Source organism: Theobroma cacao, chromosome 3, assembly GCF_053813885.1.
Source record: "Theobroma cacao isolate CCN51 chromosome 3, ASM5381388v1, whole genome shotgun sequence".
NCBI classification, from domain to species: domain Eukaryota; kingdom Viridiplantae; phylum Streptophyta; class Magnoliopsida; order Malvales; family Malvaceae; genus Theobroma; species Theobroma cacao.
Genome location: NC_142641.1, coordinates 27,092,160 through 27,111,707, shown reverse-complemented (window position 1 = coordinate 27,111,707; position 19,548 = coordinate 27,092,160). Strand labels below are relative to the sequence as shown.

The following is a 19,548-nucleotide window of genomic DNA, read 5'->3' as shown; positions in this document are numbered from 1 at the left end:
ACATCTTTCCTAACTACACCCACTGCTTCTTAAAAAATTCCATGCTATATCCATCTGGTCCCTGTGCTTTCTCACCATCGCAACTAAGGATTGTATCCCACACTTCCTCCTTTGAGAAAGGTCTTTCGAGCAGCCTCATTGATTCCACTTTAAGTGACTTAAACTGACATTCCATGTCTCGCAGTTCAAGAACTTCCCGCTCAACAAAATGATTTTCGAAATGACTTACAATGACACCTCTAATATCCTACGGTTTATCATATAAATCATCCCCCCATTTGATTTTCTCAATAAAATTAGTCCTTCTTCTAGCTGAAGCGATGGCGTTGCAATACCTTGTATTGTGATCACCTTCTTGAACTCATTTGCACCTTGATTTCTACCTCCATTCTACTTCGTACGTTCTATACAACTAAACTACATACATTTTTATATTTTTTGTTTCTTTGATCTTTGTGAGTTTTTTCTTTATTGTTGCTTGATAATTTCACAGTAAAGTTTTGTTTGTTATATATATATATATATATATATCTTTATGCTTTTCAAAAGGATTTTACTTTTATTATTTTAAAAAAAAGAGTAAAATTAGAGATATGTCACAAATTGGTAAAATGTGACTTGACCAAAATGCTTTGTTCAAATTCAATTCAATTTAAATTTAAAAACAAACGGCATAAGTGAGGAATTGATGATTCGAGATTTTAACTACACGTGTAACCAAATTTCAGGAGCATGTGCGACACGAATGATTGAACTAAAATAAGCAAAGTGATTCGAGTCTTGCACCAGAACGACCAAAGTGACTCAAATTTTCCAAAGTCATTCAAATTTACAATCAATAAATAACTGTTTTCTTCATCAAAATGCAAAAGTAATAATTTTTTATCTATTATTGATTAAATTGTATTTTTAATTGTGAAAAAAATATTAATGTATCTTTACTCAATATAAATAAAAACTGAATATTTAACAAGACATCAACATGTTACTTATATGCAGTTGTGTAGTAAATAAAAACAAATTTTTTAAAAAAATTAGTAATAATTAAGCAAGAGATTCTTTAATATTCTTGAGATCTATTAAGATTTTTCTTTTTTAATAATTGGGAGATAATTGGGAGAGAGAAGATTCAAACCCAAGAAAATTATGTACCAATCAATGAACAAAATGCTCGGATGCTTATACCTATTAAGATTGAGATTTTGGATCTATGAAGATTGAGATTTGAGAGGCAATGTTTTTAACAAAGACTACAGCACTACACCCTTTTTATTCTTGTCATGAAAATGCATACAAACATCTAAGAAATTGATACACAAACAGAGCAGAAAAGCACTGACAAATTAAGAAGAAAGATGCAAGAGGTACCATACACAGAAAATTAAAAAAAGCAAATTCAAAACCTCCCGAAGCACAAGATATTTAATGAAAATGACTAGTAATCTTCAGGGGCCAAGGGCTGGTGAGTGTGGTGTGGAGGCTCTGCGGGGATGATCATGTACTCGTATATGAGACCAGCTAAACCTCCCCCAAGCAACGGACCCACCCAGTAGATCCAGTGATTGTTCCACCTCCATCCTACCAAGGCAGGACCAAAGGCCCTGGCCGGGTTCATGGCTGCTCCATCAAATGGCCCGCCTACCAGGATGTTAGCTCCAACGATTAAGCCTATGGCCAGCGGTGCTATTGTCCCCAGGCTTCCTCTCTTGGGATCAATTGCTGTTGCATATACAGTGTACACCAAACCATATGTGAGCACTATCTCTAGTACAAGACCACGTAACTCCCCAACTCCAGACGCCACAGTGAACCCCGCCGGCCGCTGAAAACCAAAAATCCACACACACTCAATATATGAGGAGACCTCAAAATTAAAAGACAGTACTTCATGATATATTTAAACTTAATGTACTACCATTCCAGCAGTGACCAGCAGCAAGAGACAAGCCACAATAGCACCTAAGAGCTGAGCAACCCAGTAGTAAACAGCACGGATAAACGAGATCCTTCCTCCCAGAAGCGCACCAAAGGTGACTGCTGGGTTGACGTGGCCACCGGAAACGTTAAAGCTGACTGCCACCCCTGAAAACAGCGACAGGGCGTGCGCAAGTGCCACCATCACCAGTCCTGCAGGCGTTGTACTGGCATCCTTGTACATCTTGTCTGTAAGAAACAGATGAAACTAATAATCAGTATCACTCCAAAAGTAGTCAAGTTAATAAAGCAAACTTAATAAGGTTTAGAGTAGTTAAAGACATAATATACCAAGAGCAAGAATTGAGCCTTCGCCGGCAAAGACGAAAATGAGAGTGGAGAGAAATTCAGCCAAGGTGGCTCTCATAGAGTCTGGATGAGTGGCCTCATCAGACCTCCCAAATGCGTATCTGCGAGGTGGCATGTTTACCCTCTACCTCCACCTCCCTTAATTCTTATCACTGTCTTTATAGGATCGATCTTTTCAGCTTATTTAAATCAGCTTTAGATTGTGAAAACTTTACTAGCTGCACTGCGACTTCCTTCACGTTGCAAACGATGAAAAAGAAGAAGCGGGGGAAGGTCCCAAAAGGAGAAAATTGCTGTGCCCGGAGTGTGTGCATGGCTGAGAAGTGGAAGTGGATTAGCTTAAATTAGACAGAGAGGACTTGGACTTATGTGGGACACCTGGAAGATGTTGTCGCATCAAGCTTGACACGTACATATCTATGTGTTGCCTTATCAACTCACTCCTATTCTTAATTTCCAACCAGAAACCTTCTCGTCTCTGTCTCTTATCCTTCCCTTTCTTCATTTCCCAGAGATAGAATTGAATTTATATTGTTCTTTCTATCTGGGAGATAGATATTACCACCTCTTAGTTACCGCAGATGTCTACCACGCTTATTGTCATATGCCTTGAACAAACTACTAATGGAGTATCACTTAGTTGCCAAAAGTATAGGCTAAAAACGAGTACTTTGCTCTTTCAACATAACAATGCTAGTTTTAAACAATTTGAAATTGCTCGTGTAATCATGGGAAAATAATAAAGTGCAAACTGAAACTAACCAAAGCCCTTATAATTTTACAATCAAAGGAAAAGGAAAAACTATTTATATTTGGTATAAAAATCTAAAAAAACTGTTTAACTATGTAGAGAAAATTTAAATAAAATTTTATTTTTTATTACATTCGATCAAATTATTATATTTTTATTTTGAAATAAAAAAGCTTTTATAAGTAACAATTCTTTATAATTGTCATTAGTCAAAATGTTAATTGTTATTTTTATGTCATCTGATACTAATGTAGTATGCTGACATGTTATAATGAATAGTAATATGGCAGGCTTATATGACATGGTAACATAATCACATAACATTTTCGCTTTCCGTGTTAGCATCACGTGAGCATAAAAATTAATGATAAGTGATATTTTAGTTAATAAAAGTTAGTTAACCGTTAATTATAAGAGTTTATTTGGTCTAAAATAAAAAAAATATATGAATTTTATTGATTTCAATAGAAGAATAAAAATTTATTTAAAATTTTTTAAATAATTTAAGGGCTTTAAATCACTATTATACTATTATTGATATGATCCATCACAGATTGAGTAATGGTGAAATTCAATTCATTGTTAATTAATCATTTTCTATAATATTACAATCTTCATAATTCATTGTAAAAATCTCCAATATAAAAGTTAACTATTATTTATTTAAAAAATATGTTGATTTCAGGTGACGACTTTTGATAATAAAATTTGGAAGTCATTGCCTTGCATATTCTCTAAAACCATGACATCGGGCAGTCGTAGATGAAAGAAATAACTAGAAGCTTTCAACCACCCCAAATCGGATGTGGTGGTCAAAAGATTGTTTATCGTTATCATGGACGAAATCTGAAATTATCCTGAAATTTGAAGTTGGGCGCATGACCCAAGTAGAAAATTTCCCTTTTAATAAAATCCAATTACAGTCTATTTTTTTATAGAACCCAGTTAAGAATTTAAGTCAAGAAAAAAAAAAAACACTAGAGCATGAGATTTATAATGCATTTTTAATTTTTGTTAAATCTTTTATTAAAAAAATTGTAAGTTTCACCCATACCCTTAAATTTTGGATATAATTTAGATTGAATCCATTAATTTGGGATTTGAAAAATTCATCCTAAAACCATAAACGTTGTTTAAAGAAATTAGACAATTACTAAACTATCCATGACAGTAAACACTAAAACCCTCAACAATCTAGATTTTGAACCTAGATTACACAGCCGAATTACACGATCTCTTTCATCATCTTCGTCATCATCCATAACCCAAACCCTAACGCATGATTACATTTGTATTTGGTTTTATGTTATTTCAGACATAGTTAATCATTGTAAACCGTACTTCCATGTTTTTCCCAAAATTAATCACCTCGATTAGTTTAATGAAGGTGGAAATTTCATTTAAAGGGAAAAGAGTGAAAAAAATGACGAAATTTTGAACAAAATGTCTTGTGGAATAAAAAAAATTAAAGAAAATAGTCATAAGTTTCGTCTGTTGTGGTAAGTCAAATCCGATCCTAATGGGGATACACTTTTCAAATGCTAATTGAATAATTCTTTACAATTTTATAATAAGAACTATTGCATTGTAAAATAGAGTATTTGCGTACTTTAAAACAAGAATATTTTGTTTAATAGCTATTGAAGGCGAGTTCAAGGTTGCATGCATGACATTTTGTTTTTGTTAAGTGGTTGCATGCATGACTTGATGGTTCATTTCAACAATAATCGAAAAGTCATTGAAAATGTTGGTTCAAATTAGTAAACTTGAAGCTATTATTATAGATGATTCCACTACTGTCATAAGAATGACTATAGCCATTCAAGATCTCTAAAACATTGCTTGCTATTTTGTTAATATAGTTATTGATTATTGGTAAATGATTGCTTTTTTATCTACTAGAGAACGCGTAATGCTGCTAGCCTAACCAGCTTAAAGTGAAAGAAAGTCTAAAACTGCAAAAACAACTCAAGAACATTGAAGGTTCAAGCTGTAAGGAACATAAACTCAAAAAGTCCAAAATCAGCTTGAATTTCTTCATCAACCTGAATTCAACCCAAATCAAGCCATCATGTGTCAAATAATTAGGTTATACAAGTGTCAACTAATTAACCTAGTTAGGGACAACTTTTAATATATATAGATTGTGTTTGAAAAATATAATTTGCTTCTTGCTATTGGTCCTAATGCTAGTGGTTCTTGTAGAAAATTGAGCAAGTGACTAAATTTTGAATTGATTTTGAATTCGTAATTACATTAATTTTTAGTGCTAAGTGTTCAATGTAGAACTGTCACATTCTAATTCGAGATCTTGATCAGCATAAAAAATCTAATGGGAAAAACCCACTTGGCCTGAGCAAGCCTTAAACAACAGACAAAATTCAGATATCCCTAAAAAAACCATGGGATGCATCACCATGTATACATACATACATACATAATATATATATTTGTGTGTGTGTGTGTTACAACCCAAACTTGGGGGTTCATGATTGGCATAGAAGCCCAACAGGCAAAACTCACAAGACCTGAGCAAGCCTTAGAATTCAAAATCATATAACACATAGCCAAGGGAGTTCATAGCCAAATATTGATAACTAAATTTTAAGTTCAAACATAAAACATGATATCTAGCACATAAATTCATACAAATATCCGTAAATGCCATACATTGACCATTCAAGGTGGGTTTGTACATAAAAACCCTTATACAAGTTCATATGGCACAATGTGCCTCCATATACAACAACTAAGCATAGAGCGAAAACTCGTGACTAACGCAACAAAGTGACATGGAGGCTGGGAACCTACCGGATGCCAAAATCAGTTCGTCATTGGACGACCTTTACCACGTGGCTTTGTGGTTTATTTATCTGCACATGGTACATAAATGGGTGAGCACTCTAACACTCAGTGAGTGGTGCAAATAACAAAATCATACATAAATATGCTAGGAACGGCATGGTTAGAACATCAACGCAGTGAAATAATAGAAATTGAAATAAAATAAAAACCATGCCTCCCACCTTTAGATTACCTTGGTGGTTTAATGCAAAGTTAAGCACCACATAAAATCAGAAAAAATTTTACGTTTCCAAGTGATATCATAATCAAATGGATTCCTTTTGGTGACAAAATGTGAACACCTTTTGTGTGAAAGAATCCCAGCCACTCAATCACTTGGCCTTCAATGATGCACACATGATTGCAACGCATCCTTCTCAAGGAGAGAGCTTTATGCCACGGGATTGTGCTAGCAAGTGGACAACAATTTGTCCTCTTTTCTTCTTTGATTTCCAACAAAGAATCAAAGGAGAAGTTTTCAATAAAATAAATAAATAAACTTCTCAAGAGTGAAAGCACTCAAAAGAAAAACCTTTTTTTTTTCTTCTCCCCCCCCCCCCCCCCAAAAAGAGCAGCTATTATGTGATATTTATATCCACGTTTAACTTATTAAAACTTACAAAATAATTCCTTAATATTATAACAATTATAATATTTAACCAATACCTAATTAAACTGATTTAATTAGGTTCTTAGTAGTTAAAACCTAGAATTTGATTTAAGTCTAACTTAAATAATCACACTTTCAATTTAATCCAAATTGCAACCTTTGTGTGTGACCCATTAAGTTCTTAACATATTGGCAATGGAATTGAATTATAATATTATTAATTAATTAATTTAAATGAATCATATTCAATTTTAAATTAACTAATTTAATTTCATAGACCATGATTGGCATCTAGCAATACATCATGACCACCCAATTGTTAAGAGAGTCAAAGGATTCTTTTACAACCTTTGAGTATACAGTTTATTAGTGTAATTCATTCCCTCATCATATATCTCGAAGATGATAAGAGCTTGGTGCAGTAACTACTCTTATTGATCTTCATATTTGTTCTTACAGTTAGATCATTAGCTTTATGGAGACTTATGAAACTCCTTTCATAATTTTCAAGTCGCCTTGGCCAAGGACTTCAATAAGCTAATATCAACCCAGAGTAGTTAGGATATGTCCCCTGCATCACTTGGGGTGATGATTCCTATCTTGACCACTCATTTTCCTTCACATGCTTCATGTTATGCCCAAAAGCATCTTATTGTGGCATCCTTTGTAAGACACCTGTAGGGATGAAATCAAAGCATAGCACTCCACACATAAGACAACCTGGTGTCTCAAGTATAGGGAGTATTTACACAACTGACACATGAGAAGTATTGCATAGACATTTGAGTGAAATACCAAATGCACTTCTCACGGCGGGTCATGTTCAATGAACTTGCTCTCCTACGTAAGCACCTACATTATAGTTTCAAGTATCTCTATACTTCAACCTATGAGATCGAATACTTACTTCTCAAGTAAGGAACATAGAATGTACCAGTCTCTAGGTATCATTGATGTCTAGTCTCAATGATACATTGACCAGAAACATTTTGAGATTACGCTTTGATTCGTAAGGATCTCATAACTGCAACCCATTACAGTTCCCTTGCAAGGCATATCAATCTCATGGATTTCATCCAATTAGACTTATAACTTGTTATAATTTATGTCTTATTAATGAAGGAAAACCTTTAATCAATCAACATGAATGATGTTGTTGCATGATTGGAATCAAACCTTAACCAATCCCAATTGGCTGCAAAGCTCATCCCAATAAAATATAAATCACATATTCTAACAAACATCTTCAAATATAGGGGCATGCCATTATCCCCAATGTCTCCGGATATCATCACTCAATCATTAGGCTTAACATCAAAGCCATTCAAAGTTACACTTTAGTCTCTAGAGTATCATGTCATTTTCAAATCAAACTAGTCTAAGCCTTCCTAAGGCCATCGCATATCATACCCAATTCAAGTCAAATCATCGAGCGGTCCTCCTCTAAACATAATCAAATCATGCTTGGTGGCCAACTGGTGGAGAAACAAATCACGCATAAGGCAAAGTCATTGGCAAAGAACAAATAATAAGTATGCCGAAGCAACGGGCGGAGAACAAATCACACACATAGTCATTGCACTAGGAGAAGAATCAAATCATCAACAAAGTAGTCTCTCAAAGGTCGACATCACTTAGAGTATTCTCAAATGGGTGGCATCAAAACGTTACAAGCGAGACTAATACCACTGTCCTTGCTTACCATTATCTTTGCAGGCACACGCATAGTCATAAGGGGATGGAGCTCCACTCATTCACAAGTTAGATCAATTGCTAGAATTCATCCCTATGATGGAACACAAACCCACAATAAGGCCATCATGCCTTTATCTTTCCATATGTCCACAACATATGACAAATCATATTTGTTAAGCTTCAATCGTCTATAAGCTTATTTAAGGTTCTACATGCATTTATTTCTCCAATGCATCATTCGATCAAATCATTTTATCATATTATTCACCTAGGGTAATCTACTCTTAGGGATTCATCATAACCTCTAAACATCCTAGTCTAGGTTTACACAACATAAACCATCATATGGCTTACACAAGGCACACGATCTCAACATATACCATTCACACAAATATATATACATACTTACACATAAATCATTTGTTCTCTAGCCTAGGCTTGCTCATCTAAACCTACATACAAAATCTAGTATTAATGCAGCACATCTTCCATGCGTCATGCTTCACATGCATTTAAATTAACCCATTCATAGTGACAAGTTGAAAGGGCTCTTTAGCCAAGTTTCGATACTTAGCCAAGTTTCGATACTTAGCCTCTAACCATCTTTAAGCTCACAAATGTGCCCAAATTGCTCAATCTTCCCTTATACAAATCAAAACATCACAAAGTTAATTAAATCTTAGCTTTCGAAAGATGCCAACTTTTCTAAAATTAACTAAATCGTTAGCAATACAACATATGAGCTCAAATCTTTCAATAATAAGCTAAACCCATACCTTAGATGTTGGATTGCATGATTCTTTGCTCCAAATTCACTCTAAATAGCTCCAAGAATCCATTTTTGGCTTAGGGTTTCAAATGGGTAGAGACAGAAAACAAAACCATAAAAATCAAGCTTTTGGGAGTGAAAATCCTTACCTCTGGCACTTAGAATCCAAGATTTGTTGTTGGAGTTTGAAGGTTTTGAAGGGTATGAAATTTGAGATAAAATAGTTGAAAGAATGAGATGTTGGGAGAAAAATGAAGAATTCTCGATTTTAAGGCTTTTAAGCTCGTTTTAAGTTGATGGGGCAGCCTAGGATTGACTATGAAAAGTCTACATTCAATCCTAGATCAGAAGATTACACCCATGTTTCCTTCACAAGATTGACTATGGAGGGTCTATAGTTGATCTTGGACCAGAATGTTCATTTTTATTCGATTTTGCTTCACAAGATCGACTATGAAGGGTTTATAGTCGATTTTGAACCAAAATGTTTGCATTTTTCCATTTTCCATCCTAAGATTGACTATAAAGGGCCTATAGTTGATCTTGAACTGGAATGCATGACTTCTCCTGCTTTTTACTTATCAGAATTGACCCTCTATGCATTACAATCGACTTCTTTAGTTCAGATTTGTAAGAATTGTTCCTTTTAAAGCCTAAACCCATTCTAAATCACTTCCACAACCTCAAACCATTCATATATGACTCAAATCTTTACTCAAATACTCAAACCTAAGATCAAAACTCTAATACAAGCATCGAACCTTTGGATTCCTCAAATAGCTTCATAAAAGTTTTGCCTAAATATTGTAAGGCATGCATACTACACTTAACACATCCATATATCATAAAAGAAGTCTCTAAATATACAACAAATTTCAAGATCATTCTCTCTACGCATAATAGTTCATATGCATACTCCACAAGCATACATATCGAGGTTCAAATTTACTCTTTAATAACTTAGCCCCTACCACATATAGGCCATGTCAAAAATTAAGGGTATTATAATATACACATATATATATACATTCAATTTTAGAAAATCTATATACACCATCTTGTGCTCAATATTCAGAAACATAAATACTTTTCAAACCATCAGAGCATAAGCCATTTTATGGCAAAAATCAAAGTATATTTATTTATTAGAAGTATAAAACAAAGTTCAATAATCCATCGAAAGATAGACAAAGACCAACAAAGAACACCTCAAAGAAAAAATGTTGATGTCTACTGGATGCCTTATCGACCTCCTTCCACAAAATAGAAGTAACTCCATCCAAAGGACGATGAGCCAAATAATCTACTGATCTAAAATAACAAATGCATCTTGCATCTGTAAGTTATAAATGACTCTATGAACAGATATGGGGAAAAGGAACAAGTTAAAGGGAAAAATGTTTACGAAAATACATTTTTAATAAAAAATGTAAACAAAGTAGGTTTCAAACCTTTTCAAGTTTTGCTTTCTAAGCATAATCAAACTAACTTAGAAGTTTTCACGTGTCAATAAAACCTTTAAGAAGAATAATTGAATATACCAAGCTAAATGTATCTTAAAATCTCTTTTAAAGAGTGAAAAATTCTCAAAGTGCCGATATTTCCTTTTAGGGTATTGATATTTTCTCACACAGAATGCTTTCAAGACTTTCTAGACACAAGGTATCGATACTCATCCCTTAAATATTGATACCCACAACACAAAATGCTTTCTAGCTTTCAAGTATCAATACTTTCTTTGAAAGTATTTGTCACGACCTAATTTTCGAGCCATGATCGGTGCATGGGCCAGATGGGCATAGCCCACCAAGCCCAAGCAAGCCTATTATATAATCTCGTTCAACATTCCATCAACTATTCTCAAGTCACCTTTCATAAGTCCAACTTATAATCACTTTAATAATAGGCTATAACAATCAAGAATTTCATTAATATAAACCCAAAATGATATTAACATTTCAACTCATGGTGGCATTAACAATTAAAATATACATATTTTGTCTAAGACACGTATCTTAGTACTTTACATCACATGAATGTATTCATAAAACAAAATGACTCTTGACTTCCAGCGGAGAGACCATAGTGAAGGTGCGGCTACTGAATGGCAAAATACCTACCAAGGAGACGAAACTCTGTGGACACCTTGACCTATGTTCCAACTGCCTCCTAATTTGAAAACATGAAATTGAAAACAGTGAGTACAAACTCAGTGAGTGAACATAAGAAGGGAACAAGCAATCGATAGGAAGAATTTGGAAATCATGATGCACTTGCTTCAAAAACAATGCAATTGATTTAATTTCTTAATAAAAACCCCTTATTTCAAGCTTTTATTAATAACCTTATAGTGTTGTAAAAACCCATGATCAATCCATGAAGTTAAATGGGTGAAAAATATGTCAAAATCAATCAAGGTAGCAAGCATGGTAGCAAGTTTCTCGCTGCAGCAAGAAACAATGTCAGTTTGCATGTGTTTTAGTTTTTCTATTATATCTCACACTACAGAAATCAAATTGACCTAATTTTTAAACCATTAGAAAGCTAAGAGGTAAGGATACAACTTTTGTGTTTATCACTTTTCCCAATTCGTATAGGAAGGTGGTCAAAATCTTCATTAAAGTGAAAGCGCTACATTAGAACTTGAGAGTTTCTCGCTACAGCGAGATTTATTCTTTCGGCAGCGAGTTGCTGGATGCCAAAACAAAATGTTTCTCGCTGCAGTAAGAAGCAGGGCACCTAAATGTAAAAAGAACCTCTTTTGCACTAAAAATCCATTTGGTGTTGCAATAAAATGAATTTGCAAGAAAATGGGAAATTCTCAAGGTTCATCATGCTAATTTCAACATGCCATACAATCACATTTTACAGTCACACACATTCTATCACATATCTATAGATATATTCATATATAACACCTACACAAACCCACTTTCCTCAGCTCTTTTGCACTCCCTACACGCATAAGGCAATACCACCATATGTGCACTCCCTACTCGCACATTTCAATGTCATCATGTGTGCACTCCCTACTCGCACACCTCATTATCATCATACAACATTATTTATCATTGCACAACATACATTCAAATATGTATTCCAACACAATATAGGAGCACATGAATTCATCCTCTTTACACATTTCACACCTTTTACAACATCAAACCATTTATCAAGGGCTTGTTCCCAAGCACCCATTTTTAATGAAAAGTTGGATAAAATCATGCAAATAATTCATCTCAACACAATTCTATTTTCCAAAACAATTTTGAAATGCAAGTTCACTCACCAGTATTGTTGAACCTATAATTGACTCGAACCTCCACTAATGGTTCAAATGGAGCTGTAGGGCCTCGTTGGAACCTATCATGCATAAAAACATCACAACCAATCCAATTTACATTAATATCACTCCAAAAGCTAGTTTCTATTCAAGTTTTACTAGTCCTTCCTAATTGGATTCCAACTATATCAAATGGCTATTTCTGTGAGATCTCGACCTCTAGAGACCAGTAACTAAAAGTAGACGCGACAACACGGATCAGGGGTAATTTCTTCATTTCTCTTGGTCAGCCCTTGAAAGTAGTTTTCTAATGTTATTAAGGTCCAAGTAGACCGAAGGAATGAATAAGGGTAAGATAATGAAGAAGATAGAAATAACGATAATTTTCACGGTAGGGGTAAAACGGTCATTTTGCATCTCGAGTTGAAATTTTTAATTTTTCATGAACCCGAGCATTTCGAGACCCTTATGGACCTTGTCTCAGTGTCAAAGAAGTAAAAAGATTGTATAAAGGCAATGGAATGACAAAATGACCTTGTTAAGGGCATTTTGGTAATTTCATGAGAAATGGATAAACATAAAGCATAAATATCTAAGTTTCTAGGAGGTTTTTGAAATTTCTAGCACTTTTTCTTCTTTTTCTTCCTTTCCCACGTTTTTGCACCCCCTTGGAAGCTTGCTTTGAAACTTCCATATATTTCTTCGAGTTAACCTCGATTTTCATGTTTTTGTGCACCCTTTCACAAAGTTCTTTGTGCTCTTTTACTTTTTCACCATAAAACCCTCAAAAACCTTTCCTTATTACACTCGCTCACTAGCTATACATTTTAGAGAGAGAGAAAGAGAGAGAGAGGGAGACTTTTCACATTTGTTTGGAAGCTATTGGAAGATAATTAAGCTACAAAAAAAACCTTAAGGTGAGTGATGAACTAGGCTTAGTTTTAAGTTGTTGATAATGGCTAGCAATTGGGATTATGAGTTGTTTTATTATTGAGGTTGTTTATTCATTTTTAGTGTGATTAGAGTAGTGCAAGGAATAACCATTTGATGTAGTTAGAAGCCAATTAGGAATGACTAATAGAACTTGAATTAGAAACTAGCCTTTGGAGTGATATTAATGTAAATTGGATTAGTTGTGATGTTTTAGTGCGTGATAGGTTCCAACGAGGCCCCAAAGCCCCATTTGAACCATTAGTGGAGGTTAGAGTTGATTAGAGGTTCAACAATACTGGTGAGTGAACTTGCATTTCAAAATTGTTTTGGAAAATAGAATTGTGATGAGATGAATTATTTGCATGATTTTATCCAACTTTTCATTAAAAGTGGGTGCTTAGGAACAAGCACTTGATAAATGCTTTGATGTTGTAAAAGGTGTGAAATGTGTAAAGAGGATGAATTCATGTGCTCCTATATTGTGTTAGTATACATATTTGCATGTATGTTGTGCAATGATAAATAATGTTGTATGATGATAATGAGGTGTGCGAGTAGAGAGTGCACACATGATGACATTGAAATGTGTGAGTAGGGAGTGCAGATATGGTGGTATTGCCTTGTGCGTGTAGGGAGTGCACAAGAGCTGAGGAAGGCGGGGTGGTGTAGGTGTTATATATGATTATATCTTTAGATATGTGATAGAATGTGTGTGATTGTAAAATGTGATTGTATGGCATGTTGAAATTAGCATGATGAACCTTGAGAATTTCCCATTTTCTTACAAATTAATTTTTATTACAACACCAAATGGATTTTTAGTGCAAAGGAGGTCCTTTTTACACTTAGGTGCCTTGCTTCTCTCTACAGTAAGAAAGCATTCTCGCTATAGGGAGAAACATTCTGTTTTGGTAGCCAACAACTCGATGCAATGAGAAACTCTTAAGTTTTGGTGCAGTTCTTTCACTTTGATGAAGATTTTGACCACCTTTCTTTTCGAACTGGGAAAAGTGGTAAACATAAAAGTTTTAGCCCTTCCTCTTAGCTTTCTAATGGTTTAAAAATCAGGTCAATTGAATTTCTTTAGTGGAAGATAGGATAGAAAAACTAAAACAAATGCAAACTGACACTATTTCTCGCTGTAACGACAAACTTGCTACCGTGCTTGCTACCTTGCTTGATTTTGACATATTTTTCACCCATTTAACTTCATAGATTAATCATGGGTTTTTGCAACACTATGAGGTTATTAATCAAAGTTTGAAAGGAAGTGTTTTTAGTAAGAAATTAAATCAATTGCATTGTTTTTGAAAGAAGTGTATCATGATTTCCAAATTCTTCCTATCGATTGCTTGCTCCCTTCTTATGTTCACTCATTGAGTTTGTACTCACTATTTTCAATTTCATGTTTTCAGATCAGGAGGCAGTTGGAACCTAGGTTGAAGTGTCCACGTAGTTTTATCTCCTTGGTTGGTATTTTGGCATTCAGTAGCTGCACTTTCACTGTGTTCACTCCGCTGGAAGTCAGAAGTCATTTTGTTTTATGAATACAGTCATGTGATGTAAAGTACTAAGATACATGTCTTAGACAAAATATGTATAGTTTAATTGTTAATGCCACCATGAGTTGAAATTTTAACATCATTTTGGGTTTATATCAATGAAATTCTTGATTGCTATAACCCATTATTAAAGTGATTATAAGTTGGACTTATGAAAGGTGACTTGAGAATAGTTGATGGAATGCTGAGCAAGATTATATAATAAGATTGCTTGGGCTTGGTGTGCTACGCCCATTAAGCCCAAGCGCAGGTCATGGCCCAGAAATTGGGTCGTGACAATTTCCTTGCAGTACTCTAATCACACTAAAAATGAATAAACAACCTCAACAATAAAACAACTCATAATCCCAATTACTAGCCATTATCAACAACTTAAAACCAAGCCTAGTTCATCACTCACCTTAGGGTTTCTTTGTAGCTGAATTCTCTTTTAATAGCTTCCAAACAAATGTGGAAAGTCTTTCTCTCTCTCCCTAGAATGTCCAGCTAGTGAGAGAGTGTAATAAGGAAAGGTTTTTGAGGGTTTTATGGTGAAAAAGTAAAAGAGCACAAAGAACTTTGTGAAAAGGTGCACAAAAACATGAAAATCGGGGTTAAGTCAAGTTAATATATGGAAGTTTCAAAGCAAGCTTCCATGGGGGGTGCAAAAATGTGGGAAAGGAAGAAGAAGAAGAAGAAGTGTTGGAAATTTGAAGAACCTCCTAGAAACTTAGATATTTATGCTTTATGTTTATCCATTTTCTCATGAAATTATGAAAATGCCCTTAACAAGGTTATTTTGTCTTTCCATTGCCTATATACAATCTTTTTACTTCTTTAACACTGAGACAAGGTCCATAAGGGTCTAGAAATGCTCGGGTTCATGAAAACTTAAAAATTTCAACTCGAGATGCAAAATGACCGTTTTACCCCTATCGTGAAAATTATCGTTATTTCTATCTTCTTCATTATCTTACCCTCATTCATTCATTCTTTAGTCCTACTTGGACCTTAACAACATTAGAAAACTACTTTCAGGGGCTCACCAGGAGAAATGACGAAATTACCCTTGGTTTGTGTTATCATGTCTACTTCTAGTTACGGGTCTCTAGAGGTCGAGATCTCACATTCTCCCCCACTAAAAGAAATTTGGTCCTCGAATTTAAATCCAACTATAAGGTAGCTTACCTCTATACATTAAAGAGGTGTGGATACTTTGTCCGCATCTCTTCTTCGGTTTCCCACGTTACCTCCTCACTGGTGTGGTTTTCCTATAACACTTTCACTAAGGCTACATACTTTGAATGGAGCTTTTTGACTTGCTGATCAAGGATAGTTACCGATTGCTCCTCATAGGTCAAATCATCTTTCAGCTGGATGGTCTCATATCATATTACATGAGATGGATTTGAGTTATACTTCATAAGCATTGACGCATGAAACACGGGGTGAATATTCGAAAGGTCTGGCAGTAATGCCAACCGATATGCTACTGCTCCAACCCTTTCTAAGATCTCAAAGGGTCTTATATACCGAGGGCTCAATTTTCCTTACTTGTTGAACCTCATTACCCCTTTTGTTAGTGAGACCTTCAGAAATACATGATCCCCCACCTGAAACTCCAAGTCTCTCCGTCTGTTATCAGCATATGATTTCTGTCTACTTTGTGCTGACAACATCTTCTGTCGAATCATATGTATCTTTTCGGTGGTGTCCTGCACCAACTCAGGCCCCAAGAGTTTCTTTTCTCCCACCTCTAGGCATCCAATGGGTGACCTACCTCTCCGTCCATATAATGCTTCAAATGGTGCCATTTCGATACTAGTTTGGAAACTGTTATTGTAGGCAAACTCCACTAAGGGTAGATATCGATTCCACTTGAGTTGTACGGATTATCTCGTCTACATAAAGCTGGGTGTATTGGGCAGCCCTGTATGTAGTTTTAACTGGAAGAAAATGAGCTGATTTTGTTAACCGATCCAATATGACCTGGATCAAGTCATAGCCTTCACTAGTTCGAGGCAAACCTGTTACAAAGTCCATTGCAATATGCTCCTACTTTCATTCTGGCACTAGTAACGGCTGTAGTAGTCCCGCGAGCCTTTGATGTTTTGCCTTCAGTTGTTGACAAACTAGGCACTTGGAGACAAACTCAACTACATCTTTCTTGAGTCCTTCCCACTAATACACCTTCTTCAAATCTTGATACATCTTTGTAGCCCATAGATGTACTACATAGGCTGTCATGTGCGCTTCTTCCAATATTTCTCTCCTAAATCCATCACTAATGGGCACATAAAGTCTGGTTCCATACCTCAATACTCCATCTGTGCCTTTAGTAAACATCTTTTATTTTCTTCCTTGAAGGTTCTCTAAGGCCTTAGCTATGAACTCATCTTTACTTTATGCTTCTTTGATCCGGTCTATTAAGATAGGCCTCACTCTAAAATGTGCTAGCAATGCATTTGTCACGACCCAAATTTCTGGCCATGACCAGCGCATGGGCCCAATGGACGTAGTCCACTAAGCCCAAGTAAGCCTATTAATATGACCTATTCATCATTCCATCAAAGGTCGCTAAGTCACATTTCATAACTTCAAATCAAATTAATACTAAACATTGCCAACTTGTAGTGGCATTACCAATCAAGTATACATGTATCGTCTAAAACATGTGTCTAAATAATTTACATCATGTTTATCTATACATATAAAAAAGGAGACTCGATTTCCAGCGGAGAGACCCAAGTTACGTACGACTACTTAATGCTGAGATACCTACCAAGAAAATGAATTTACAAGGGCACCTCGACCTAGTTACTGGCTGCCTCTTGATCTGAAAACATGAAGTTGAAAACGGTGAGTATAAACCCAGTGAGTGAACATAAGAAGGGAACAAGCAATCAATAGGAAGAATTTGGAAATCATGATGTACTAGTTTAAAAAACAATGCAATTGATTTACTTTCTTACCAAAAACCCTCATTTCAAACTCTGATTAATAACCTCATAGTGTTGCAAAAACCCATAATCATCCATGAAGTTAAATGGGTGAAAAGTATGTCAAAATCAAGCAAGGTAGCAAGCATGGCAGCAAGTTTCTTGCTGCAGCGAAGTTCATTCTCGCTGCAGCGAGATTCGGGTGGCCAAAACAGAAAGTTTCTCATTGCAATGAGAAAATAGTGTCAGTTTGCATATGTTTCAGTTTTTCTATCATATCTCCTGCTACAGAAGTCCAATTGACCTGATTTTTAGACCATTAGAAAACTAAGAGGTAGGGCTACAACTTTTTGTTTACCCATTTTCCTAGTTTGGACAACAATGTGGTCAAAATCTTCATCAAAGTGAAAGCACTGCACCAAAACCTGAGAGTTTCTCGCTACAGCGAGTTATTGGCTGCCAAAATAGAATGTTTCTCACTATAGCGAGAAGCAAGGCACCTAAGTGTAAAAAGGACCTCTTTTGCACTAAAAATCCATTTGGTGTTGCCATAAAAATCAATTTGCAAGAAAATGGGAAATTCTCAAGATTCATCATGCCAAATTTAACGTGCATCACAACCATAAACCATATTCATGAGCTTTCTATAACACACACAATTATATATACATACATCTTCATCATTTGTGCACTCCCCACTCACACACTCTATTATCATCATGTGTGCACTCCCTACTCGTACACTTCATCATCATCATGTGTGTACTCCCTACTCGCACACTTTAACATCACCACCCAACATCATTCATCAATACATAGCACATATTCATAAGATATATACACACCTACCAACATAATATAAAGCATACGGATTCATCCTTATACACATCTCACATTTCACAATATCAAAAACATTTAATCAAGGCTTGTTCCCTGGCACACATTTACAAAGAAAAGTTGGATAAAATCATTCAAATATCTTGTGCAAACACATTCGCATTCCCAAAATAAGTTTGAAATGCAAGTCCACTCACCGGTATTTCGTTGAACGTTTAGTTGATTCTAACTTCCCTAATGGTCCAACTGGGATGGTGGGGCTTCGTTTTAACCTATCATCACATTAACATCGCAATTAACTCAATTCTCATAATTACAAGTTCTACAAGCTATCACCTACTAGTTTTCAAGTGCCATTAAATGGCTATCCATTTTCACTATCCTAATCACTCCAAAGTGAATTTCCAACCTCAACTACCAAAACACCCAGAAGTCTAAACACTAATCATTTTCAACACTAAAAATCAATTCTAGTTCACTACTCACCTTGGTAGCTTTGTGCTTGAAATTCTTTCCAAAAACTTTCAAGTTATTAATAAAACTTCCTCTTTCTCTCTCTAAAACACTTAACTACTGAGAGAGAGTATGAAAATAAGATTTTTCAAGGGTTTTAAAGAGAGAGAGTGGAAAAGCACAAGGATTTATGAAAGGGTGCACCAAAAGCATGAAAAATGGAGCTATTCGAGGGAGGTTATGAAGGTTCATATCAAGCTCCCATGGAGGTTGGAAGTAACGTGAAAGAGAAGAAGAAGAAGAAAAAGAAAAGCTGCTGGAGAATGAAGAAGCTACTGGAAGAAAGAGATATTTATAGCCCATGCTTATCCACTCCACTTAAATTACCAAAATGCCTCTCCACAAATTAGCTTGTTCTCCTCCAATCCTTTATGCAATCTTTTTACTCCTTTGACACTGGGACAAGGTCCATAATGGTCTAGAAATGTTCAAGCTCATGAAAACTTAAAAATTTTGACCTGAGGTGAAAAATGACAATTTTACCCCTACCGTGAAAATCATCACCATTTTTATTTCCTTTGTCATTTTACCCATATTTTCATCATTCATT

General features: G+C 35.2%; 1 protein-coding gene across 1 annotated transcript; it reads right to left on the bottom strand.

Annotated features, from left to right (window-relative positions):
* Positions 1-1,237: 1,237 nt before the first annotated feature.
* On the bottom strand, positions 1,238-2,598 carry LOC18507060 (putative aquaporin TIP3-2). The gene is made up of 3 exons (XM_007099697.3): positions 2,266-2,598; positions 1,916-2,163; positions 1,238-1,822 (listed from the first exon to the last, which is right to left on the bottom strand). The coding sequence occupies exons 1-3, from the start codon at positions 2,396-2,398 to the stop codon at positions 1,436-1,438; spliced, it is 768 nt and encodes a 255-aa protein (XP_007099759.1). The 5' UTR covers positions 2,399-2,598; the 3' UTR covers positions 1,238-1,435.
* Positions 2,599-19,548: the final 16,950 nt, after the last annotated feature.